This window comes from Esox lucius, chromosome 12, assembly GCF_011004845.1.
Source record: "Esox lucius isolate fEsoLuc1 chromosome 12, fEsoLuc1.pri, whole genome shotgun sequence".
NCBI lineage: Eukaryota > Metazoa > Chordata > Actinopteri > Esociformes > Esocidae > Esox > Esox lucius.
The window spans coordinates 25551573-25579200 of record NC_047580.1 but is presented as its reverse complement, the minus strand read 5'-3'; the positions used below and the strand labels follow the sequence as shown (position 1 = coordinate 25579200).

Sequence of the window (27628 nt, the reverse complement as noted above, 5' to 3'; positions counted from 1 at the left end):
TGCACCTGTAAGCAAAGAAAAGGTCTAGTAATCACTCCAAAGAATTCCGAACGCAAAAAAATATATATGCAAGGAGACCAGTCATACAATACCTGTGATGTCTGAAGTAACAGGCTCAGAATCTAGTTCAGCTGCATCCAGTGAGGCAGAATCCAACTGCTCACTCAGAGAGTCTATTGAGTCTCCATCCAACGCAGAGCCATTGGCATGGAAACCATTCACTGCTTCCTTACTGTCAGACTCCAAGGGCTGCGTGGTCTCGGCTGGGGCAGGCTCCTCTGCCGAAGGCTCTGGCTGGGGCTTTGGCTTCTTTTTCTTCTTGGGCTGAATGTAAAAGAACACAAATCTCAGATTTTACCCAGTAGAACCGTTCATAGCTTTTGGGGTTCATTCAATAAATTCATACCAAGAGTTGAGTGTACTGCAGGCCTGCAAGACACATGTGCTGACTTCAATGTAAAATAGGTGATAAAACAAAACATGTTTCTCTCTTTTGCACTGACATTTACAACCCTGTTTCCGAAATTTCAGAAACTGTAAAATGTAAAGAAAAACAGAATGCAATGATGTGCGAATAATTTAAACCCTAAATTCAATAGAACAGTACAAAGACAACATATCAAAAGTTGAAACTAAGAAATGTTATTGTTTCTTGAAAAATATATGCCCACTTTAAATTTGATGCAAGCAACATGTTTCAAAAAAGCTGGGACAGAGGCAACAAGACTGTTGTGTCATGCTAAAAAAAACGAGAAAAAAAACAAACTGGTGGATTAATTAGGTTAATCAGCAACTGGTCAGTAACTTGACTGGGTATACAAAGAGCATCCCAGAGAGGATGAGTCTTTCAGAAGTGTGGATGCGGAGGGGTTCACCACCCTGTGAAAGACTGCAGGCAAATGCAACAATTTAAGAAGAACGTTTCTCGACATAAAATTACAAAGAGAGTTTGGAGATCTCTTCTACGGTACACAATATCATTAAAAGATTCAGAGAATCCGGAGTAATCTCTGAATGCAAGGGACAAGGCCGAAAACCAATATTGGATGGCAATGATCTTTGGGCCCTCACTGCATTAACAACAGACATGGAAATCACTGCATGGGCAAAGGAACACTTCCGAAAACGATTTTCTGTTAAAACAGAACGTTGCTGCATCCACAAATGCAAGTTAAACTCATGCAGAAGAAGAACCCATATACAGTGAGGAGAACAAGTATTTGATACACTGCCGATTTTGCATATTTTCCCACTTAAAGTATATACAAGTCTGTAATTTTTAACATAGGTACTCTTGAACTGTGAGTGACAGAATCTAAAATTATACAATGTGATTTTCTGGATTTAAGTAATTCATTTGGATTTTATTGCATGACATAATTATTTGATACATCAGAAAAGCAGAACTTAATATTTGGTACAGAAACCTTTGTTTGCAATTACAGAGATCATACGTTTCCTGTAGTTCTTGACCAGGTTTGCACACACTGCAGCAGGGATTTTGGCCCACTTCTCCAGATCCTTCAGGTTTCGGGGCTATCGCAGGGCAATACGGACATTTAGCTCCCTCCAAAGATTTTCTATTGTGTTCAGGTCTGAAGATGGGCTAGGCCACTCCTGGACCTTGAGATGCTTCTTACAGAGCCACTCCTTAGCTGGCCTGGCTGTGTGTTTGGGGTCGTTGTCATGCTGGAAGAGCCAGCCACGACCCATCTTCAATGCGCTTACTGAGAGGAGGTTGTTGGCCAAGATCTCGCGATACATGGCCCCATCCACCCTCCCCTCAATACGGTGCAGTTGTCCTGTCCCCTTTGCAGAAAAGCATCCCCAAAGAATGATGTTTCCACCTCCATGCATCACGATTGGGATGGTGTTCTTGAGGTAGTTCTCATCTGTCTTCTTCCCCCAAAAAACTCTACTTTTGTCTCATCAGACCACATGACCATCTCCCATTCCTCACCTGGATCATCAGCAAACTTCAGACAGGCCTGGACATGCACTGGCTTGAGCAGGGGGACCTTGCATGCGCTGCAGGATTTTAATCCATGAAGGCGTAGTGTGTTACTAATGGTTCTTTGAGACTGTGGTCCCAGCTCTCTTCAGGTCATTGACCAGATCCTGCCGTGTAGTTTTGGGCTGATCCCTCAGCTTCCTCATGATCATTGATGCCCCACGAGGTGAGATCTTTGATTGAGCGTGTGGACATGTGTCTTTTATACAGGTAACGAGTTCAAACAGGTGCCGTTAATACAAGTAATGAGTGGAGAACAGGAGGGCTTCTTAAAGAAAAACTAACAGGTCTGTTAGAGCCGGAATTCTTACTGGTTGGTAGGTGATCAAATACTTGTGTCATGCAATTAAATGCAAATGTGTTTTAAAAAAAAATCAATGTGATTTTCTGGATTTTTGTTTTGGATTCCATCTCTCACAGTTGAAGTGTATCTATGGGGGAAAAAAAATGTACACACCTCTACATGCTTTTTAAGTAGGAAAACCTGCAAAATCGGCAGTGTATCAAATACTTGTTCTCCCCACTGTATATACACAAGATCTAAAAATGCTGGTGTGTTCTCTGGGCCCAAGCTCATTTAAGATGGACTGAGACGAAATGGAAAACTGTCCTGTGGTCTGACAAATCAAAATGTGAAATTATTTTTGAAATCATAAATGATCTGGCTTCTGACCAGCACACAGTTCAAAAGCCAGCATCTGTGATGGTATGGGGGTGTATTAGAGCACATGGCATAGGTGACGTGCACATCTGGGAAGGGACCATTAATGCTGAACAATATATACAGGTTTTGGAGCAACATATGCTGCCATCCAGACAACGTCTAGACCGGTTACCCACTGAAAACATTTGGCACATTATGTAACGAGAAATATGACAAAGGAGACCCCGAACGGTTGAGCAAGTGAAATCCTATATCAAGCAAGAATTGGAATACATTTCACTTTCTGAACTACAGCAATTGGTCTTGCCACATATTGTTAAAAGAAAAGGTGATGAAACACAGTGGTAAACATGCCCCTGTCCCAGCTTTTTTTAAATGTGTTGCTGGCATCAAATTCAAATGGGCATGTATTTTTCCAATAACAACATCTCAAGTTTCAACATTTAAAATGTTGTCCTTGTACTATTTTCAATTAAATATAGGGATATTTGCAAATCATTGCATTCGGTTTTTATTTGGATTTAAACAGCATCACAGCTTTTTTGGAAATGGGGTTGTAGATAAAGGCAAGCTATGATTTTGCTTGGTCAGAAAAATGACTAGCTGGCATTTCATCCACTGTTACCTCTCTTCAGCAAGGGGGACATCAAATTCTAATTGTGCAACATTGTGGCAGCTAGCTATTGGCAGTAGGAAATTACATACTCCCTTAGATAGAAAGTGGTATAAAAACCAATTGGTCAATTAACATTTTAACTGTCAAATAAAATATTACCTCACCATCTAGAAGCTAGCCAGCCAAGAGAACAGTGGCTAGATTCAAGTGGCAGTGACAATAAGCAAAATCTTACTTTTATTTCAGTATATTAATGTTGAGTCTAGTCAACAGTAGGCTGTTGCTGGACTTTTTTGAAGGCACATGAAGTAAATATGTAAATAATTTATGAATTACTTATAATACCTTGCCACCAGTGCATATTTTAAAAGATAATGACAAAATCTAAAACTATACTGGTATAATTTATGTTTATAATTGAATTGTTTATACAGAACTTATTTCTCTCCTCTTTGAATTTTGTGATGTCCAACTCTCAATTACAACCATGCCTCATCACCGTTTTTTTATGTAAACAAATAGAATTTATTGAGTCCTACATTAGTATAGATTTTTGTAATGGTGTATCAACAATAAACACGTCACATTGCATTGCCATCAGCAGAGCAGATTTTTTAATAATGGTAAGTAACATCTTTATGTTTTTCACAATTATTAAGTTGTGCCTTCATGGTTGTCTTTATTAGGGGTGATTTGGGACATAAAAAAACCTATACTTCTCCACTTCAACGAACAGTTGTTCGTCCTCCATCATCCAACTTATACCATATCATATAAGATTGGTGTGTCAGCCGACCTGTGGCATCTTCCAAAAAAATCAGTCCACAAAGCTGACGAAAATAATGCCAGAAGGCCACAGAGTTCAAACAAACATATGCTGTAAATCAGTTTTTCCCTACATAATAGGCTAATATGAGTTACCATTATTTGTAGGAATTTTTAATAAAAACACTTAATCTGCCCCCAAAAATCTATTTTTCTTATTTCAATTCACAAGACAGAATGAACATGCACGTCATTCTGGCCTGGATGCTGTCACTGGACGTGACGCAACGCGAGTAGTGTAGCAACAGTCATTTATTTCAAAGGGGGCATAACGGTTGATGGCAACGCTGAACGCTCAATGGCTGTAGTGTAGCTCCTACATAAGCCGTTCAATATCCCCCCCAACATTTCTTAACACCACCTTAAACTCTCAAAACAAGTGGTGTTTTTCATGGTATAGGTCCATCAAATTGCACCTTGCTTCGTCCACGTTTCCTGCCGACGCCAACCACCTCAAAAAACGTATCTTCCTCCAACCATTTTTCATTCAACTTGCAACTACTAATGACAACGAAAAGATGACACGCAGCCAGACAGTAATGTCTGTAGCTAGCTAATATAATGTAATACAGACATTAATGGTGGAGTTTCTTGTTGTCTAAATTAATCAAACATATACACACTACTTAGAGGTTTACCTGCTGTGCCACTATGTGTGACAATTTTCCCCATCAGCTTCAAACACACCATCTGCAAATGTAATACCTAGAGCACATTTACGGTAAATTTAAGAAAATGTGTTACCTTAATTTCGTTGATTTTATTTTTAAGACCTTTTAAGGAGCCACAATTATGGAGCAGGTTTGGGAGAGACAAAAATCGATACGCGTCCTCCAACTCACATCTAACAAAGCTGTTCTGCCGTTTTTCACTGATAGATTAACCAGGACGTTTATGCTGGGGCACACAGTGGGAGCACATTCCCTGGCCAACAACTAAGACTGAGCTTCGAGATCCCCGATGTACTACAAGGTGATCCTAGAGCACAGCGACAAGGCAGCCCTGTCAGTTCTTCCACTGAGCCAATTCGCGCTGCCGTCCGCCAGACCCCAAGGCTGGCACCAGGATTTAAACACCTGGCCACAATGATGTAACTTTATTGTGATGCAGTGACCACTGCAATCTGGTTATCTTTGGAACTTGTTTTTGCTGAATGAAATGCATACATTTCTTTCAGACTCATATTGCCTTTTCATACAGATGGCTATACACCCTGCAAGTTAACACTTACCTTCTTTTTACCGGTTACATTCCATTCCTTCAAGATTTCAATGGCACTACCTAAGGGGTAAAAAGAGTAAAAAAAGTTATGACGAATAATCTCTTCAATGACGTTGTTCATGACATACCAACTACTTTATACAAATTCCCTAAACGGAGACACCTTCCTTGTTCTATAATTAGAGTCTCTGCCCATTCGTGACAAGCATTCCATCACACAAGTTACATGACACAAGCAAAGCTGAACCAAAATAAACAGGTAAATCCACTCAATGTGTACATGCGTCATGCATCAACTAGAGGGTGATTTAATATAATAATATATTTAACACACCAAATATGATACTTACATAAAATAAAAAAGGTATTTTCCCTTAATCTAAGTAGGGCATCTGTTCTAAACCACATCAGTGATCTCTAAGTCATTCCCATACCTTCTAAGAAAGCCTGGACGGCCTTATCAACGCAGTTCTCAAAGTGCTGCAACACCAAAACTATTTCATTGTTGCTTTTGTTGGGAACAACAGCCCTGACAGCGCTAATCTGTGAAGAAACAAGAAAGAATGATACAACAAAAAAGTAAAAGGTTTATCTTAGTGGTACGTACACTTGGGGATATTACCCAGGGTTTTAACTCTAACCCAGGACTGTTTTACAATGTGGTGCTCTAGGCCTGACTGCCATTTCCTGTAATAGACTTAAGTTATATTATCGCCAGTGTTGATATTCTGTGTAGAACACCCACCACAAGTCCTGACATCGTTGCAGTATGTATTTTTGTTCGGGTAATAGGTGACATTAATGTCTAGATTTTAGCCTTGATATAATCAAAAGCAGATTTTTCATTAAGGGTGTGTAGACTTGAAATCCACTGTATATTAAAACACAGCATCTCAGCCAGTAGACAAAAAGGCTTGCTGACCCTCAAATTATTTTGGGAAGAACTTGGTTCTCTCACCTAATAAAACATACTACATGCAAAACTAGAATTGCAGTAACAGTTAGATGTTATGATCATTTTCAGTCCTTACCTTCTCCTTCATTCTGTCAAATGTCCCTCCCTGGGACATAACCATTTTCAAGTTAGTGTCGAACACCATACCAGAGGTATCTAGAGAAAGAGAGCATTTTTTTTACTTAAAAAAATAATGGTTGTTCTGTTATTTAGTAATTATTTTGTTGCTGGCCCTACATCCATTTTCAACTGAAAATCACATCATTTGCTAAACAAAACTCACAATACATTGTAATTTCTGTACATTCAAAGTTGTTCCCGATGACAGTAAAATGAAGTTAACACAGAAGTTCATTCAGTAAGGCTGAACTGAATAGATTGCTCACTTTAGTACCTTCAGTAGCACAGTATTATTCACATCGTGTCACCTTTTATGCAACAAGTTTACAGTGTGTGTAATGCCAGTCACATTCTCCTATGGCCAATGGGCATAGCCAAATAATGTGGCTAATTAGCCAGCATGGTAAAGTTGTAACCTTATTTATCTATGAGCATACCTGTGAAATATTGACCTTGCTCTCTTCTCTGTCCCACTACCACCCAGACAGCTGGAGGTCTGTCACACTGCCAGCTGCGACCTACATCTGAATTTAAGCTTTTCCTTTAAATATTAATAATGTTGATACTAGACACATTGTCTCGGTTTGTTATTCAGTTAAGCCAGCCCGGTAACTGAACCATGGTGGGGAATGCAGAGATTGTCTCTGATCCATGTGATTTATGACAAAGGGTTATCTACATGAAAAACTTATTTGGCAATCATGCTTCCTTACTGTGCCAATTATTTGGCCAGATATAATAAGGCCAATTATTTGACCTAGTTGTACACAGAAGTGACTCTACAAGTCAGTACAAGTGGAATTGATGACACTTGAAGGCAAGAATGGCTTTATTTAAGGTATTTCATATAGACTAGGACTACAGGTGAGTTATTATTATTATTATTTATTTTTTTAAAAGACCTGGCTTTAGAACCAAGAAATGTGAAGTTAAATCTTTAAAACTTTGGACTGTCCCTGACTTAGCAGAGAGCTTCATTGAAATTGAACTAGTTACAACTGATGGCTTTAGGCCTACAATTCACTAAAAAGAATGAGTCAGCAAACCAGCGGTTTATGCATCAGATGGATAAGAATACCGCCCCAAACAAACAAAGCTCAATAAGATGAGAAACAGCTGGTTTGCTGCAACTCATACACATATGGCATGAGCAAAGAATGCCCTAGGACAGTTTTTCCAACAAAGAAACTTAATAACAGAAATTGCTGTACTCTGAAAGATGGTCCCAATGAATGACTTCATTTCAGAAAGTTTATAAAGTAGCCCAAAGTTCTTTAACAGAAAGGCATAAAATAATAACTGTATGGATTTCAGCTCAAATGGCAGTCAATCTTTTCTCAGCTAACCCAAGATATTGTGCTTGAATAAAGTGATTAATTTTAACTTCAACTAGAACAAAGACCATCCATTCCAAAAGTGGTTTTGGCAAAAGGCAGCACTCACTGGCAGAAATGTTTGGTCTTGGATCAATATTTGTTGGTCTACATCGGCAAAGCAGAAAAACAGCCTTCCATAAACCTTCAGAGACAGTAACATATTAGGTTAACTGCCAGACATTTGCAGCTTAAACAGACCCTCTTGATCAAGCACAATGTCAAGTGCTGCATTTTTAGCCTGGCAGCATCTCCGTCCGTCACGTCATCGTGTGTCCTCCGCATCACTCATTATTAAGCCACGACCTGTCATGATAGTTTCAGTCTGGGACCTGTCTAGGCTGCTGCTTCTGGTTGCAGTGAGATTACAGCAGCAGATTAAACATGTACCACATTCATACACATTCAGGACTCAATGTTGCAAGGGTCCATCACTTGGGCCTGGCAAGGACCTTGGGCAATTTTATTCTTTTTAAAATACATTTCCCCATTGGTTATACTTTCAATGCGAGCTGATCTAGTGTGCAAATAGTCAAACAGCCTACTTACCCTTCTGGCTGTTTCTCTTGGCCATGTTGTACTCCACAATTCCAAAAGGTACAGTAAGTAGGTCACAGATGATTAAGTGTCCCAGTGTATAGCTCTTCAAGTAAAAAAAAAGTGTATTTTCCAGATATTCAGTTTGAACTAGTTCCCTAAATGGAGACTTTGACTTCTAGTGTAGAAATGTTCCTCCTTGTCTTCTGGCTCTCAGGCAGGATGCAAACAAAGGCTCACAAATCTGGCAGTGGGAGGGGTTAGAGGCAGAGTCAGATCAGGCCTCCACCACTTAAGTTTGGATTCAACTTTTCTTCTCAGTTCTTCATCCAATTCTATAAAAAAAATACAGAAATAAGGTTACTAGGTCTGATGTCACAACAGGAGAGAAGAGTAGAAAGAGTTGCATTAGATTAAGAAAAGAAAAAAGAAAAAATTATCCACAAACGTTAACCAGACCATAAACAAATTCACATCTAAATGAAACCATGTTTCTTATTATCCATATTTTGGAGTGCATTAAGAAACATTAAGAACAGTCATAATAGGGGAAGATAATTTTATTTAATAAGAATCTCATTCAGGCATTTTAATTATGTATCATGATTTCTCCTGAATTTTTTTTAATCCAGTATAAAACAGTGTTCTGATGTATAAATTTGACAATGGGTTAATTTATTTTATTTTAATAACCCTAATCATCAAACTGAACCGTGAAAACACCTGGTAAATGTTTAATAAGACATTAGCAATAAAATACTGTACATTCATTTACACTACCAGGAAAAATTGAGCCTTCTTCTCTTCCTGACATGCAAGCACACAGGTTTGGGTACTTTTATAACTTAATGAAAAAAGGCCAAGACTCTACACAGAACGCTGTGTCATAGGTACAGGCGTTTAGACAAATAAGCCATACAGACCATATCAATCCTTTTGAGATGACAGCTAGTCGTAACAACTTAAGGTCATTAGCCAGAAAATAAATTAGGGAAAAGTAGTCGTCCAAAATATTGAGTCACTGAAACAGTGAATCCGCCCAAATGACTGAAGGAAGCAAACAATATCCCTGTCCTGGGCTCTACACTGACCTGTTTTACAAGTAGCATAAGTCAAAAAAGTCACCCTGAGAAGTGTAGGTGCACAATTAAATTGTTTTAGCCATTTAAACTCAAGCTGAGGCACTCAAATTTAATATCTCCATTCCATCCCTGACTGTTGCACTGTAACAGAAATGAAATAGGCTACTGCGAGAATCAACACTGGAAGACTTTTTATTCCAACATTCAGAGTAACCTACCAAATATTGTTAAAATTTTCATTTTTTAACATTAAAACAAATTGACATTTAGTTTTTCTAAAATGATATGCTTTCTGTAAGTACAAGATTGAGGGGGGATAATGGGATAAAAATGTTATATATATATATATATATATATATATATATATATATATATATATTATATAAATAAAAAAGCTTACTGTCAGTGGCCTTACTATATTTTATTAAGATGGAATCAGAGGGAGACAGCTGAAGTGTAGACACAGGTGGAGATGGGTACTGCCAGGGAGCCATGCGTGTATGGAGCTCTACACTACCACATTACCACTCTACACAGTAGTAAGATCTTCGACCAAACCCTAATTACAACAATGACATTAATGTAAATACCATTTGTGTACTTCATCTATATAATTAAAGTTATGCAACACCCAGTGCCAGTTTAAAAAGGTCATTGCCTCTTCACACTTAACTGGTGGCACCACCCTGCACGAATGCAACCAAATTTTTCTTTTGCATGGCTTCCAAGGAATACATTACTCTGGCGTTCTATTGGTATGGGCGCAGTGCCAAAAAAAAAATATTTTTTCACTGTCCTCCATGAATTCCCTTTTTTTTTGTCTGTGTTTATATTCACACAGTTATGTTGAGATTGCTTTCTTGTTTTTCCTTTTTATTTATACAAACAATGACTTCAGAAAGTATTCAGACCCCTCCACCTTCTCCAGTCTTGTTGTTATAGAATTATTCTTGCATCAATCTACACACAATTCCACACAACGATGAAGCAAAAACACATTAGAAATGTGTAAATTCATTGAAATTAGAAAAACTGAAATGTCAGCAGGATTCAGACCCTTTATTCATACTTTGTAAAAGGGCCTAGGGCAGCAATCACAGCCTTGTCTTCTTGGGTATGCCTCTACCAGCTTTCCACAACCGGATATGGGCAGTTTATCCCATTCTATCTTATAGATCCCATCAAGGTCTGTCAGATGCGGAGCTTCAGGGAACTAGAATATTCAGGTCTCTTTCAGGGGTTGAAGTCTGTGCTTTGGCTGGGCTGCTCAAGGAAATGTATCGACTTGTCCCAAAGCCACTCCTGTCTTGGCTTGGTTGTCTTTCTGGCTGGATCTTCCATCTCTGCAGAGAAACCTCTGAAGCTCTTTTAAAGAGGTTGTTGGGTTCTTGGTCACCTCCCTGACCAAGGCTCTTCTTGACTGGCCACCTTGTTTGGCTGGAAGGCCAGTTCTAGTTAGAGTCTGGTTTTCACTAGTTTTATTAAGTGACAAAAATGTATCCATTTCACAATGACGAGCAAAGCCCACTCTGCTCCTGGGAGCTTTCAATGCTTAAGCAATTCCCAGATCTATGCCTCAACACATCACGGATGTCTACAAAGAAATACATGGATGTCATGGTTTGGTGTTTGCTCTGACAGGCACTGAAGTGTGGGACCTTATATAGACAGGTGTGTGCCTTTGTAAATCATGTCCAACCAAATACGCCGCAATTGGAGTCCAATCAAGTTCTAGAGACATTTCTAAGATTATCAAAAGGACAGGGCTAAAGGATTTGAGCTCAATTTGGAGTGTCATGGCAAAGGGTATGATTATTTATGTACGAGATTCATATTTTTCCATTTTCTGCTAAAAACGTGTTTTCCTTTGTCATTGCGGGGTATTGTTCGTAGACTGACGGCACATTTTTTTTGTTAATTATGAAAACGAGTCCAACACAAAACGTGGAGAAAGTGAAGGAGTCTGAATGCTTTCTGAAGTCACTGTATACACACAAGCACATGCTCGACAAAAATAAACGAAACGGGCAAGTAACTTTCTAAGCTTAAGACAACCCCTGCTGTAGTTTCTGATTAGTCTGTCACATCCCTGTGGAGAAATAGTAGCTCACTCTTCCACGCAGGGCTACGTTTAACTCTACAAATGGGCATGAGCATGAACTGCTTGTTTCAGGTCCTGCTGCAACTAAACACTGCAAATTTAAGAATGCAGCAAGAATGGTGCAACCAGTTATTGAGTGTAATGGAGCAATTATATTCTCACACAAGGGACACGGTCTCATAACTCATAACTTGTTAATTAAAATTTTTGGTAGCCTAGAACACATTTTTCAGATACCAATAAAATGCACACTTTTAATTCAGGTAAGAGCTTAGTTAAGACATCTTCAATAGTTTATGTTGCATTTTGATACGGAGATGACGGCCCTATATAGTGGTCCCAAATTAATAATGGAAAATGATTAGATTACAATTAAATTGCTTTTAGTGTTATTCTGCATACAAGCCGATTATTTTAGGCATATCAAAGTTTGTAGCCAAATCTGCAAAAGTAAATGTGTACATTATAAATTTATATTTTGAAAAAACATTTGGATATGGCGATTGTGATGACTCAAAAGCCACCGATGACAAATGACAGATTTGACTCTATATTTGATGTTTACAGACTTATATGTGATTTGTTACTTCCAGGCTCTCCTTCTCGGCAAATAGACACCAAATGATCACATCCAGGTAATACATTGGATGATTAGCAAAGTTCTGCTGAACACAGAATACATCCCAAAACAAGCACACAAAATATGGTGGATGTGCAAATGTATACAATGCTTATTTTCCCTCACATCCACAACTTCCATGAATGCTTAACACTGTAGCAAAAGGCCTAGTGTACACTACAAACATATTGCATGTTATTTATATAATGTTCAGATTCTTGACAGCATAAAATTGAGAGCAAATCAACCTAGCTAGCTAACGTTAGCTTAGTTTAAAATACCTAATAATCAAGTTGAATTGTTGTGTAAGAAGCAAGACTGTCTGTTCCGTGCATGTTCTTCTGATTTTATCTTTTAGTCATGTAATTTTAATTCCATCTTCATTAATTAATGTCAATGTAATCTGGTGATGCTTGTGAATGGGTATCGTGATTGGACAAACTACATGTAACAACTCACATGGACCCAAATTATAACCCAAATGATTCCCTGAGTTAGTATGAACAAAATGTTTACTGGCTGTTGAGACATCAATAGCTAAATTGAAGCTAATGTCAGAAGGGTTTGCTTTTTTGCTAACAGTAACAAGCTAGCACAAGAATCATGATATCCTACAAATCATGTGTAATTAAGATTGTATAAAAGTAAGTAGGCCTTTTCAAAAAGCAGACATACAGATAATAGAATACATCCCTGATAGTTCATCAATATACTGACACAAGCCTCAAGTTAGCTTGTGGACAGCTGCCCTGTCTCTAGAACAGTGTGATAATGCCCAGTTCAGTGGTTTTGAAACTTGAACACCAACCGCAAACTGTGGAATCATTTATGGACCAGCTGTTTCCCACTTAGGTTTCCTTTTCTGACTCAGCAGTCTTGGAAAGCGAAACTTAAGCTGTACAAACCCACGCCCTTGTCATTACCCTTTCACATATCACAGTCCCACACTCAATGAGTGACATGGCACAGCAGTACAACACACCCTTGAAGCTATACGTCATAAACACCATCAAGTGACGCCAGAGAGTGCACAACCCTGTTTCAGATAAGCCAAGACACAGCCAAATTGTATTTAACAAGAGGGATGGTTCTTAATTCCACAAGTAGGTTGCACAACATTTGTTGAATTAGAAGACGACCAGGGAAAAACAAATCTGCATTTGCCTACAATTACATGTTTGCAAATTACAAATACTGAACAATTCACAAGCTTAAAGCAAGAATCATTATTCAAGATGTTGGAAATCCTCCATAGTGTGTCAAAAATAGCATAAGTTCAAATCAGCGCTTTGCTCAGACAGTGCTGCAGGGACTTGATAACAAAACCTACATATGAAGGCACAATCTGCAAATTTGGCCTAAGGTGAAATGTGTAGCTGTGTTGATATAAATTGTTAAGACTGCAGTGATGATTAGATCACCTGACAGACTCCACAACACAAGGCGGTGTGCTTCCGAACAGACATAAAAATAACATGTCTAGAATCTTGACCACTTTGCTGTATAATATTATTAATCGCAGGATAAGACATTAATCCACCAACCAAACTACTTTGGAAGTTAACATTTCTCTGTAACTTATTACAGAATATCAGAACCATTCCTTTTTAAAACATTGCTTTTAAATTCCTTCTGAGACAATTATTAGCTGTCTAGCAACACTACATTCCTCTTTGTGCATTCACTGCATGGCACTTCGATAACAAGTACTACACAAATTGATCTAGCATGAGCAAGTTTCTTGGACAATGTAGGTCAAGGTAAGGAGACATGGGTACACTAGCTAGCTAATGGTACAGACAATGGGATTAACCATAGTTAATAGTATCGTTGCTAGCTAGCTATCCCTTTAAAATGTTTACATCATCATTCCCATAATACTTTCGTCTGTGCCAGCTTCTGGAAAATACCATCAAAATCTAGCTAGCTTCTTCCAATTTGCAAAAAAGCCATCCATTCTCATTCATGACAAATCTGCTACGTACAGTGCAGTACAGTGTAAGTTAGCTAACTAATTTGGGGCAATCTGCCTGTTACTGTATCTTAGCAACACTTTTCCATAATATATTAGCCTAGCCAATTTGCATAATGTGTGTCTTTGTGCAGCAATTGCAAGCAAGCTAGCACACTTGGGTAATTATTTCCATTGGCCTACGTGGATTTATTTAGCTAGCTAGCTAGGTAACTTGCTGTCCGGGTACCATCATCTACGGAATGTAGCTATTTAGCCGTTACTAAACCACGTAGCTAGCTGACTTACGTTAGCGAGTACCCACTATTCTCTTTCATGAAATAATGGCTGTGCCGAATCCACATTGAACCTATAGGAAGATTGAGGTTAACTGGATGTTATCCAAGATTAAAGTAATGTAGCGAACTAGTTAGGTAACACAACCACCTGAGACTGCAGTAACGTATCACACTGCATTCTGCATTAACTGGACAGCAAATAACGTTAGTTAGCCAGCTAACTTCCAGTACTAGCTAGTTCAATTTAATTGACTATTTAGGTAACGTAGCTAGCTAGTTAACGCACTTCTCTCGACTAGTCTGTGGTATTAGCAAGCGAGTATTAACCTGAACGTTAGCTAACTAACGTAGCTAAATTATATTTTGGTTAGGTACAGAGTACTGTAACTCACGAATATAGATTATGATTATTCGTTAGGTTCGCAAACGTTAGCCATGTAAATCTAATAACCTTTTTTTTTTAAGATTGCAGCAACCATAGATAGAAGGGGTAGTTGTACAAAATTGTTTCACCTCTTACCTGTGTCTTTCTTTGCAACGTTACCAGTCGTCTGTGAGCGGTATCCATCCAATGTTTTCCCTGGCTCAGTCACATCTAGCCAGCTATCCACGTCGTCACTTCTGAACAGACTGAAATCGGTCATGCACGCACGTCACGCATGCCAACATAACCTTTAGTTTGAACAACGTCATTTAATTAATATCAATTGTTCATAGGCGTCACTGATTTTTTTCTTAGTTTAAATAATAAAAGCATACATTCTTTATCGGGAAATGTATATTTATGTGTCAACACTATTGACAGTATTATAACTTTTCCAAGACGTTGATATCCTACACTGTAAAGACTATTCTAGACAGGGCGTGTTCTAGATTGATTGACACACTATGCAGATGTTAACATTATGTCACATTGGTTACTACGATGTATAAGGATTCAAGGCAGATTTCTGACATTTGTCTGTGTAGATAATACTGTTAACCAGATTTAGACAGAGGGAGGTTGATGGGGGCTCATTCGTGACCAGTGGCACGAGTGCCTTAGTTTTGTTTGGAACAGGTCTTTTTTGCACTTTTCCTTTAAATATAAAAAGTATATGTATAAACATTGTGTTTGTTTCTTGAGGTGAGCAGTAAGAGGACTATTAAAAGATGCTCTTAGTTGGTCAGTATTCCTATTGGAGTGACTCCCCAAAACTTCTTAACATGAGAATTTTTGCAATGGTGCAGCACAATCGTAAATTACACTGTAAATGCTTTAAAATAAACATTTATTACGTTGCCTTGGCCATGCTGTACACCTAACCAAGACCTTCGATACAATGTGGTATTGCTCTCCGCTACACCTGTAAACCAAGACTTTTCTCACAGTCTGATCTTCTAGCATTTTACAAATCCCTTTTATTAGTGCTAAATGCAACAAAACAAAATGTGTACACCAGTAGTCGTACTGGAGTCTGAATGAGAATATATGGGGAAAAATGATTCCATATCTATTGTAAAATATGGTGGAGGATATACATTTATAACTGTATATTTTTGCTTGATGTTCTTGGGTCAGTTTATGAAGTACACTCCTAGATCTATCCACTGCCTTCAACACTGAACCGTCACATCCTACTCTCCACCCTCTTGGATCTGGGCGTCTCAGGCTCAGCACATTCTTGGTATGCATCCTATCTGGCAGGCCGTTCCTACCAGGTGATGTGGAGAGGATCTGCTTCTGCCCCGCAGCCTCCAAAAGCCTTGATTCTAGATTTTCTTCTCTCAAGTCACTTGGCTCTGTCATTTCCACACATGGTCTCTCCTATCATTGCTATGAGGATGATACTCAACTATTCTACTTCCCCCCTACTGACACACAGGGTGTGACACAGATTTCTGCATACCTGGCTGTCACACACTGATGTCGGTCCCCCATCTCAAGCTCAACTTCAACAAGACTGAGTGGCTGTTCTTCCATTGGGAAGGCCTGTCTGCTCCAAGACATATCCATCACCATTGACAGCTCCACAGTTTCCCCCCCAGAGTGAAAAGGACCTTGGTGTGACTATTGTCGTTCAAAATTTGTAGGGAATATCCTTTACTCACACAGGAAGAAGCACAGGTATTAATTCAGCCACTTGTCATCTCACATCTTGATTACTGCATCTCACTGTTGGTAGAGCTTCTGGGGAGTTCCACCAAACCCCTGTAACTTATCCAGAATGCTGCTGTCCACCTAATGTTAAACCTTCACAAGTTCTACCATGTCACCCCACCCCATTCCACTCAGTCCACTGGCTTCCAATTGAAGCTCATATTCGATACCAGGCCTTGGCATATGAATCAGCAAAGGGAGATTCCTCTCCCTTTAGGTAATGTTGTCAAAACTCGGCCTTGTCAAAACTCTTCTCTATCTTTGCACCCCAATGGTGGCTTCCCCTTGTAGTTAAGATAGCAGGATCTCTGACAATTTTCAGAAAACATCTGAAACTCTACCTCTTCAAAGAGTATCTAATGTAACTACAGCCAACCCTTCCGTTGAAATTATGCTTGTTATATGTTTATTTGTATTGTCTTCTTTCCAGCACTGATATTTGCCAACATATAATTTATAAAGTAGAGTGTATATACTACTACTGATTTGTGTGATCCATATAGTATTTAAAAATATATGCGCTTAAGTCACTCTGGATCAGAGCATCTGCTAAATGATTGTACTGTAAACTAATATATACCACATGTTTGAAAATTACCATATAGCTTATTATCTCATTACATTGTTTAATTTTACTATATACTAGATGTAGTGTGCAAATGCAATAACGAAAATAAAAACATGTGATTGTTGTTAATCATCTTAATCTTACACACAAAATAAAAAACATTAACAATTAACTGAAATAAAAACATATTTTCCTCCAAACTGTGATTGTCACAGGAACCAGAACAGCACTGGATGTGCTTTGAAGGACACACACTGTACTTCAACATTGACGCTATCTTCCCTCACACTGTACCTCCACATTGACTCGTAATAACTGCCACCAAGATTTCCCCCTACCAGAGGATGTACATAAACCTGGTTCACCATCTCAGCCTTGATTAACTTTAGGACAATGTCCACCTCGATTAAAAAAGTGTGTCCCCTCCCCTAGGAAGCCTACACCTAGAAATTCCCCTTAGGCAATCCAGATGCTCCTCAGGTCCCACATCCAGAGGAAACTTACAGAAACACTGCCTGTCCACACTTCCCCTTTATCCCTACCAAGGTCTGCATTCAGGCAGGCTGAACTACAGCCAAGCCGTTAACAGATGCAAGAGGCCCCATGGAGTAACAGGAGCATCGCCAACCATCCACAACAACATCGCACCACAGGTAAACCTTAGGCTAAATCCTTAGGCTAACCTAACTGCTCCCAGTATTAACAGACAGACCTTTCCCGCTCTTGCTCTCAATGACTTCCCCAACTTAGAATTTTCCATTGACAAAACCAAAGTAACGCTGCACCCAAACGCAGCCTTTACACCAAAAGTAATATCTTACACAGCTTTAGCTTTTAAGCTTTACCCTGCCCTGTTAGGAATGCTAGCTCTGGGTAGAGGGTTGTCTAAGAAGTGGTTAACCTGCTGCATTGCATGGGTTTTCTTCATAACAGGTGATTGCCGAGAGCAAGGGTTGCCCAATAGCATGCTTGTCCACTCCAGTAAGGGTGTGCCAGCTATTTGTGCAGTGACTAGATAGGGACAATATTATAAGTTTTCGAGGATCTATGTCACTGGTACTAGCCTAGCTAATCTATTGTCTAATCTACTGTCAGCTTGGAGAGGGTAAGTAGATAGCCAGAGCATTGCAGATCATGCTAGGGTCATATAGTCATGGAAGCTGGTTTCCTTTGATTAGGCAGTAATGAACTGCCTTATTCACTGTCCTGACTGGATAGGTTGGGGCATTACGGTATGTCCCTTGGAATGAGTTGTACTAAAACGAGCGATTAAATGGGAACCTTATGTAATTTCTATAACCTTAGTTCCTGTTTTACAACCGTTACCAAAAATGTTGAGAAAAATTTAAATGAAAGCAGTAAATGTAAACCCTATATTCAGTAGAAAATAGTACAAAGACAGCATATCAAATGTTGAAACTGAGACATTTTATTGTTTCTTGAAAAATATATGCCCACTTTGAATTTGATGCCAGCAACACGTTTCAAAAAAGTTGGGACAGAGGCAACAAAAGACTGGAAAAGTTGTGTAATGCAAAAAAATATCTGAGTTGTAGTAATTATTGGAAACTCAAACTGCCATGACATACATGTTCTTTACAAGTGTATGTAAATTAATATGAACTGAGGCGAAGTGGAAAACTGTCCTGTGGTCTGACAAGTGAAAATGTGAAATCATTTTTGGGAATCATGGACGCTGTGTCTTCTGGACAAAAGAGGAGAGGGACCATCTGGCTTCTTATCAGCACACAGTTAAAAAGCCAGCATCCGTGATGGTACGGGGGTGCATTAGTGCACATGGAATGGGTGACTTGCACATCTGTGAAGGCACCATTAATGCTGAACAATATACACAGGTTTTGGAGCAACAAATGCTGCCATCCAGACATTTCAGGGAAGGCCTTGCTTATTTCAGCAAGAAACTGCCAAACCACATTCTGCATTACCCCAGCATGACTCTGTAGTAAAAGAGTCCAGGTGCTAAACTGGCCTGCCTGTAGTCCAGACCTGTAATTAAATGAAAAATGCAACATAGGAGACCCCAAACTGTTGAGCAGCTGAAATTCTATATCAAGCAAGAATGTGAAAACATTTCACTTTCAGAACTACAGCAGTTGGTCTTCTCAGTTCCCAAACAATAAAAAGAAGCGTAATGGTTATTGTTAAAAGAAGAGATGATGCAACACAGTTGTAAGCATGCATTTTTCCAAAAACAATGTTTCTCCGTTTCAACATTCGATACATTGTCTTTGTACTACTTTCAATTAAATATGGGGATGAATGATTTGCACATCATTGCATTCTGTTTTTATTTGCATTTCACCCAGTGTCCTTCTTTTGGAAACGGGGTTGTACATACATGTTAATGAATACCATAATAAACTTGCTAATTACTTCTGCATCAATTTTATATATTTTTCTATCTGTGCTATTATGTTGATTTTCCCACAGATATCCTGGGGCACATTTTGGCTCTGTTATGTTCTGGAGTGGAAATTAATGAGCTGACCACAGCTGCATTGGGCTTATTTTACACAAGTCCCTTCTCATAACTGCTTCCATCTCAATGTCAGCCCTGGGTAAAAAGAGACCAATATGGATATCTATTATTTAGCTCCTTTGCAGAAGCATTATTAGGGTTGCAAATACATTCTATCTTCAAACTCACCTAAAATGGTGGTTGAACAATAATAACCAGGTGTAGGATTCTGTTTTGTTCTGTGTTGTTTTTGGTGTTGTCCCTGGATGTAGCCTGTTCTGTTAGTTTTTTTCCTTTGTTTTTAAACATAGCATGTCCTTTTTGTTCTGATTGTTTTCACCTGTTTGTTGTTTAGCACTCATTAGCACCCTATTTAGTTTGCCCAGTTCTGTCAATGTAAGTTATTTAGTATTTCTGTGTGTGTGTTTGCTGTTTTCTTGTTGTTGTTTTTACCTGCCTCAGATTCCTTATTAAACCCTTTTGTTGTCCTTCAACTTTGTGCCTGGTGTCCTGCTTAAACCAAAACATGATATCAGTGTCTGATTCTTGACACCATTGCCCCAATAAAAAAAAACTTTGAATGCTCTGCACCATGGTTTTACATAGGATATACAGCCGATCAGTAATAACATTATGACCACTGACAGGTGAAGTGAATAACACTGATAATCTGGTTATCATGGCAACTGTCAGTGGGTGGGATATGTTAGGCAGCAAGTGAACATTCTGTCCTCAAAGTTGATGTGTTAGAAGAAGGAAAAATGGGCAAGCGTAAGGATCTGAGCGACTTTGACAAGGGCCAAATTGTGATGGCTAGATGACTGGGTCAGAGCATCTCCAAAACTGTGACCCTTGTTGGGTGTTCCCAATCTGCATTGGTCAGTACCTATCAATAGTGGAACAGCGGTGAACCAGTGACAGGCTCAGGGCTGTTTTGGTGGCAAAAGGGGGACCTACACAATATTAGGCAGGTGATCATAATGTTGTGGCTGATCGGTGTACGTTCTTTGAGTCTAACATCAAATTACTTAATCTCTAAACCCTCTATTGAGTAATGCAAAAGTTTTCTTGAATGTTTCCAATCTAAATCAGTTGCATTTTCTACTGCATTGTTCAGTTTACTCCTTGGTTAGGACCCTCATTCTTCTTCAAGTTTATCCTCCTAGAAACAGTTTCCCAAAATCTCAATGACTGCCCCAATATCTGTATCGAAAACTGTTTAAAAAAACATGAGGTCAGCTACCTTCCCATTGGACCCAAGCCCTTAAGCAATTACATCAATTTCCAACCATTTTTATCAAATTCTTTAAATCAAAGTTTGAAAATGTGTTGACTAAGTTTCACTATTAAACTACTTTTCAGCCAACAATCTCAGTGAACCTTTGCAGTCTGGTGGGAGTAACAAATGACTTGATGATGGCAGCTGATGTGAGACAGTAACATCATAAAAATTCTGGACAGAAATTCTTACTTTGACACAATTAATCATAAGATAACCATCAACAGACTCAATAGATTGGATTGCCTGGAACAGCACTCCGGTGATTTGGCTCCAATCTTACTTAGACAAGAAATGTCCACGTGGCAATTATACATCCAAATATGCCTCAGTCACCAAGGGGGTCCCACAGAGCCAGTCCTGTTTTAAATACTGTTTACTGTATGTGATGCCAGGTATTTAATTTGAACGTTTGCACTAAACTTCAGTTTTTATGAGGATGATATACGTATGGAAAAATTGTGACACTGACATTTTAACACATTGTCACGACGCAATCAAGAAATTGATCAGGCCATCAGGTTCTTATCCAATATGGATGCTGAAAACCTTGTGCATGCCCTGTTATCGTCTTCACTTGACAAATGTAATGCACTTCTTGCAGGAGTATCTGTAAGACCCCTGTCCAAACCTAATCCAGAATACAGCGGCCAGCATTTTCTCACAAATCTCACAAAAAAACCTTTATCAACGCCTGTTTTTAATCAACCTCCATTGGCTGCTTGTTCAATACATTATACAATTCCAGATTCTGTAACATTATTTTTAAAGGTCTCGATAATATTTAGATGCTTTTCAAACCATCTTTTCAACAACCAATGACGCTCTAACTATCAATCCATTTATCCTAACCTTAACCTCATCCCTTACATTAATGACATTATAATACTGGACTGGGTAGGAGGATTTAGATTTTTTTTCTTAATGTGTTTCTTTATACTAAATTTGATCACTCATTGCAGTACTGTAGGAGGCGTCACGCACCAATACTCTCCCAAACAATCAGAAAAGAAAAAGAAGCCCCTCCCCACTTCTTCCTGTTATCTCTAGCTAACGGAAGTCGTTGATTGAGCAAAATGGCAACCCCCTATGTTGAAGATGAATCTGGTAAGGCTGATTCAAGTCAGACCTCCAATTAAATATTGGTGGAGTTTAAAAGTAAAGTATACTCACCGTTTAGCGTGATTAACCCGTACCTAACTAAGAACAGTAATCTTGCAACCAGCAAGTTGCGAAGACAAACTTGTTCCAGCCTGCTGGCAAACCCAGTTAGCTTAGCTGGCAAAAAACACATTAGTTAGCTAGCATTAGTAGCTACCTCTTTTTAGGTTTCTACGTTAGTATACTGGCTAGCGTTTATATTTAGCTATGTCCTAACAAACAATCTGGGTGGGATAGTAGCTTATGTTGGATAGCTAGCCAACGAAAATCGTTAATTAACGCTAGGTAACTATCTAGCAGTACGTTAGCAATAATAGTACAGTACTAGCAGCAGCAAGTGGCTCATTTGAAATACTTAGACAGACGGTAACGTACCTAGCAAGCTAGCTATCTAGTAATTAACGCACGCTACCTAGTTATAAAAGGCAGAATAGTTAGTTGGCAAACGTTGACTACTTAATGTTATACGAAACATGAAATTATTGGATTTTTCGTCTGGGTCCTGTGCTATAAACTAAACCTACACGGATCAGAGCAAACCCCAGAACTTATTACTGCGGTGAAGTTCGTTTTAGGTTGGACATCATTGGAAAGTATTTCGACTCTTTAAGTCTCAGTAGCTCTTTAACGAAATGTTTAATTCAATATTAGTCTGACAAAAAGGATGCTACCTCAGACTGAGCTGGTTCTGGGCACAAGAAGGAAACGATCTCCGTAGAGCTGGTAAAATCCAGCCTTCTTAACTTCAAGCTTCAATAGCTTCTAAAATACCTGTGCCAAGAATATAACTAGCATATATTCTGAGTCAAGGGAGGGTGGAGAACAATGTACATCTATCTTTGTTTCAAAATGTTAAATGTCTAAAGTTGATAAACTTTGTCATTTTAATAGCTCCTACAATAAGTATATCATGACTATAAAAAATATATATTCTGACTCAAGACAGTGGAGATTAATGCACACATTTTATTTAAAAATGTCTGAATTTGCCAGAGCATTGTCATTTCAATAGCTCCTACATTAGGTATGCCATGACAATAAAAATTATATATTCTCTATTGGGGGTGTGTGGAGCACATTGCACAACTTCCAAAATATAAGGAGGACACACACTTGAGTTTGAAAGCGCTCAGTACCAGCTCCCCGAATGCTTCCTTCTGTTGTCAGCTCTGGATATATAAGGACTGTGTGACATTGTAAACACTTTTAATCACAATGTGACTAATATTGGATTCATTGGACACCGTTAATGAGCTGTTGAGATTTGAGGAGTGAAATATCTGGTCAATATTCCATCTAAAACTAACTTCTATGCTGTTAACTAATTATCTTACCTTTGAATATACACTTTCTCCAAACAAACTGCTTTACCAAGCTTTTTATTCAGACTCCGCATTTTTCAGGCATGCATGATAGCTTAGGGTCATAGTACTAGCTACTGCCAATGCAAATGTGGCACGTGTATTTTAGACTAATCACATGGAGCAGTGTTTTAACAACCAGACATGTAAGTGGGGGGGGGAAGCAGCTGACATACAGTTTCTGTTTGAAGGTGATATAATTGATTAAAATGCTAAGTTTCATTGTTCAAGATAATTTTTTGGTTTTCTGTGAATTTCATGTGTGCTTGTCATTCTGTAGGGAAATACATTGCTGCTACACAGCGACCTGATGGAACATGGAGGAAGCCACGGAGAGTGAAGGATGGTTATACCCCTCAGGAAGAGGTCCCTGTGTACGTAATACTCCCAATAGGCCACCACACAAACGCAATGATAGAGCTAAGTTTTCTCACATAATTCTCCATTCTTTAGTGTGGCTAAAATGTTGGACCGGACCGTATGAGGCTACATTTCTTATTTTTTTGATGAAGCACCTTGACAAAGTTGACCTCTGTCAAGTTAGTGACTTTTGTATTAACTTTGAATTTGGCAGCCTCTACTACTCTAGAACATATTGTTCCCATTTAATTGTCTCCTTGTTTTCTTTCAGCTACGAGAATAAATTTGTGAAGTTCTTCAAGAGCAAGCCGGACCTGCCGCCGGGCATGAGCCCTGAGGACGCATCTCAGCCCAGGCAGAATCAGGGGAAACACGGCAATGTGGAGTGTGAGACGTCTGGGCTCTCCAAGACAGCCAAGCGAAACATGAAACGCAAGGAGAAGCGGAAGCAGCACGGCTCGGATAGCAGTATGGGATTACTAACGAATGCAGTCGAGCACGTGGTGATTGCGGAGGGAGGTGACAGTGAGACGCCGGCATGTAACCCAGCTGGAGCTGCTGACAGCACTTCGGCGGCAGCAACAGAAAAGGCCAAGAAGATCAAGAACCTGAAGAAGAAGCTGAGGCAGGTAGAGGAGCTGCAGCTGAAACTGGACTCTGGGGAGATCAAACAAGCTACAAAAGAGCAGCTGGAGAAGCTTGGTAGGGCCAAGGCCTTACAGGACGAGTTGCTGCTGCTAGAAGAGGATTCGTGAGAAGACAGGTTGTCGGGAGGGCAGCATTCAGCAGGCTAGTTTTGGAAGTTAGAGACTTGGAATATACATCCGGTTCTGAAAGAAATGGACATTTACAACTGTGTTTACAGTGTTGATGAGCTTCCGTCAAACATTCTCCTGGAACTTGGTGTTATCAGACAGCCAGTCTACATGAACTTTGGCTCCGGAATATAATGTGTACATAAATCCAGCACCTGTAGTTATGTTGTTGACATCTGATCATGCATTTCTCACACTTTTTCCAAAACCAGCTACCAAATTAGTATGAGCCAGTCTTTGTCCTCATTTCAAATGTACTTACAAAAAATGTAACTGTTGGGGGGCATATGAACTGAACAGTGGGGCATGTGGAATGTCCATTGTCAATGCCAAATGGAGTGTCAACATTTTTTAATTTTGTTTAGGAGATAATGTTAATATACGTTGACTTGAGTGTTTTACTTGTGCATTTTAATTAGCAGGACACACAAATCCCTAAGTCAATCCTTCCAGTTCTTCTCTCTAAACTCCCTTTTGCCTTTATTTCACTGACTCCGAATTGTCTGGGTTCTACTGCTCAATTGCTGATTGCTCACATATGCTCATATTAGTCCTGCAGAAAAAAAGGTCTTTAAAACGTATCATACTAATAGGATACACAAACTGTGTAATTTGTCAAATGCCCAGAGTTTGAAGACAAATTAAAAATGAACTGGTTTATTAATGATGGTTAATGTGTTCCAACCACAAGCTGAATTCTCAGATTTGTTGCTTCCTGTCCATTGTCGTAAGTTACATTTATTTTGACATTGGCCGGTACGATATCTGCTGTTAACAGCAATATTAGCATGTGGTCTCACAGCATTTGGAAGCATAAAACAGGTTTGTGTAAGCAAGATATTGGTGTGTAGCTGGTTGGGCGTGTGTTGTCTGTGTCTTCATTTAACTTTTTATGGGCTGGGGGTGCAACAAATAACAGAAAATATTCAAATGTGTTGTAGAGATGAGATTTGTATTTCTTTCAGAATTATTAAACCTGTAGACCTACTCACCAAACAGCCATAATGCCATTCCCAAAAATGCATGACAAGGTCAATGTAGCTGATATGCTTAACTAATTATGAACCACCAGACTAATTAAGGAAGATGTTAATTTGGTATGTTATATACCTTTTAATGATCACACAGAGCCTAGTTTGACTGGAAATTTCCAGTTAGCTAACGAGTTGCATGGAGAAAAACAAGTTTTTATGAGCCCAGTCACACGACCCAATAATTGAAATTGTTTAACAGGCAAATTGTTTAACCGCTTTGATGGCCTCTGTTAATAATCTCTGGATCCAGGCGTTGATCAGGTTTTATTGTCACAAGTATCTGACATTGTTTTGTTATAGAATTGGCTGTGGGAAGTGCATTCATTTTGCAGCAAAGCTCACACCAAAAATAAAATGAATGAAATAAAATGAGAAGGTCTCGACGGAAAGCCTTTCCCCAAAATCTTATTAAATGTTAACATCCTAAATGTCTACCTGGCCTAAAGGTATAAGGATTATTAGAAATTCCATTCCATGATACCAAAACACAGGTACCCAAACAACACTGTTAAGTACATGTGCACCTGAATTAATGAGTTACTACACATAAAACATCACTTTGTATTCCTTTTCTTTGAAACAACTTTGATTTTGAGAGTGGAAACGAGGGGTGTCTTGTGTGGCTCGATAGAGCGTGGGACTACCATTACCAGGGCTGTGGGTTCAATTCCCACGGGAGACCAGTATGAAAAATGAATGCACACGCTACTTAACACCGCCATCCTCCACCTAAGGAATGCAACGCAGTCCTTTGACCGTGTGTTTTGTAAGAACATAGTTTTTTCTGTGCAAATCAATCTCATTGGCTATTTTAGGTTTATAATATTGTCAAATTATGCTGAAAATTGAAATAAATGTTAAAATGAAAGGCGCAATTTGAACAATGTGTGCATGTTACAGTCTTTTTTATTTGTGGGGCAAGTCGTTTTGACCTTTAGGCAACTATGTTACCTGTACTTCCCCTATGGGCAGGTGCCTTTCATAAATGATTGTCAGTCGCTGTAGTTGTGGTACTAACATTTCCTTGTGCTGTGTGTATTGTGCATTTATTTTTGTCCTTTTTTACCTTTATCTGTCAAAAGAAGATCATAGATTACAATATTATGTAGTAGTCTAAATGCATTAAAAATACAGAAGTCTCCTATTCAGTGGATGCCGTTTGTTGACCCTTTGTGTACTGAAATGATTGATATTTCTGTGTTCATAATGAAGTTTCTTTATTTATGACTTAATACAGTTATGAAACATTGTATTGCTACTGAGTTGAAATAGACAAATAGCTCCCCATGTGTATATATAAAAGTATGCACTAAAAGTAGGCACTTGCATGATTAACAGATATCAGAAATAGGGAGCCTGATATAATCTTCATATAGGATTGATTGCTTCAAGTACCGAATAACAGAGTTTTCATCTAGATGTTTTAACTGCAAGACTACCATCTGCACCTGAAAGATAATAGAAAATAATAATTTTGTTGCTGATTTAAAAATGACTATGAGGTCAATGGGAATACTGTCAGTTTTTTTGTGTGGGTATTTCCATCTGATATGGATGAAAATACCCACAAGTTAAAGCTGACAGTTTGAACTTTTAAGTTAACCTGCACTATTCCCAATCTAAAGTGATGCAATACTGAGCAATAAAAGAAAGAGGTCACTGTTTATGATCTTTTAGGTGCGGATTAAGTCATTTATGGCAAACCTTGATAGAGGTGCATTTGGCAGCTGATTCATCTTTCTTCGAACCATAAAATCTGTTGCAAGGAGATGGATTTGCATGCAGATCCAAAGAGACGTTGGTCGAGGAAGTGAGGATGGATTATGATTGGCTGTTTTAGCCCTTCGTGTGAACGGGGAAAGGTGGAGTGTGTTACTTAAGCCACCACCTCCATGGTTTTGACTGCACCAGCCAGTCTTTAATCATTCAAGCAGGACACCTGCTTTTTTAGAGGACTTGAAACAAGTGGAACTTAGACATTTGGCAGATTCAAATTTGATCTCCATATTGTTTTCTATATTTAAGTGAAAACATATTTTGTTATTAAAGGGAGTAGT

At 38.9% G+C, this 27628-nt stretch overlaps 2 protein-coding genes across 2 annotated transcripts in view; one reads left to right on the top strand and one right to left on the bottom strand.

The window, feature by feature from the left end:
• The window catches only part of spats2 (spermatogenesis associated serine rich 2), a 27655-nt gene extending 12628 nt beyond the window's left edge, over positions 1–15027 (bottom strand). The window contains exons 1-7 of the mRNA XM_010890587.3: positions 14895–15027; positions 8335–8657; positions 6369–6448; positions 5772–5880; positions 5348–5397; positions 93–324; positions 1–5 (exon numbers count right to left, since the gene is read on the bottom strand). The exon at positions 1–5 is cut by the window's left edge and continues 181 nt beyond it. Coding sequence (XP_010888889.1) covers positions 1–5; positions 93–324; positions 5348–5397; positions 5772–5880; positions 6369–6448; positions 8335–8359 — 501 coding nt within the window. The 5' untranslated portion in view covers positions 8360–8657; positions 14895–15027. The remainder of the gene's footprint in view (positions 6–92; positions 325–5347; positions 5398–5771; positions 5881–6368; positions 6449–8334; positions 8658–14894) is intronic.
• A 6839-nt stretch (positions 15028–21866) lies between these two features.
• pym1 (PYM homolog 1, exon junction complex associated factor) lies at positions 21867–26719 on the top strand. The gene is made up of 3 exons (XM_010890588.3): positions 21867–21947; positions 23643–23736; positions 23994–26719. Exons 1-3 carry the CDS (start codon positions 21917–21919, stop codon positions 24475–24477), a joined length of 609 nt encoding a protein of 202 aa, XP_010888890.1. The 5' UTR covers positions 21867–21916; the 3' UTR covers positions 24478–26719.
• Positions 26720–27628: the final 909 nt, after the last annotated feature.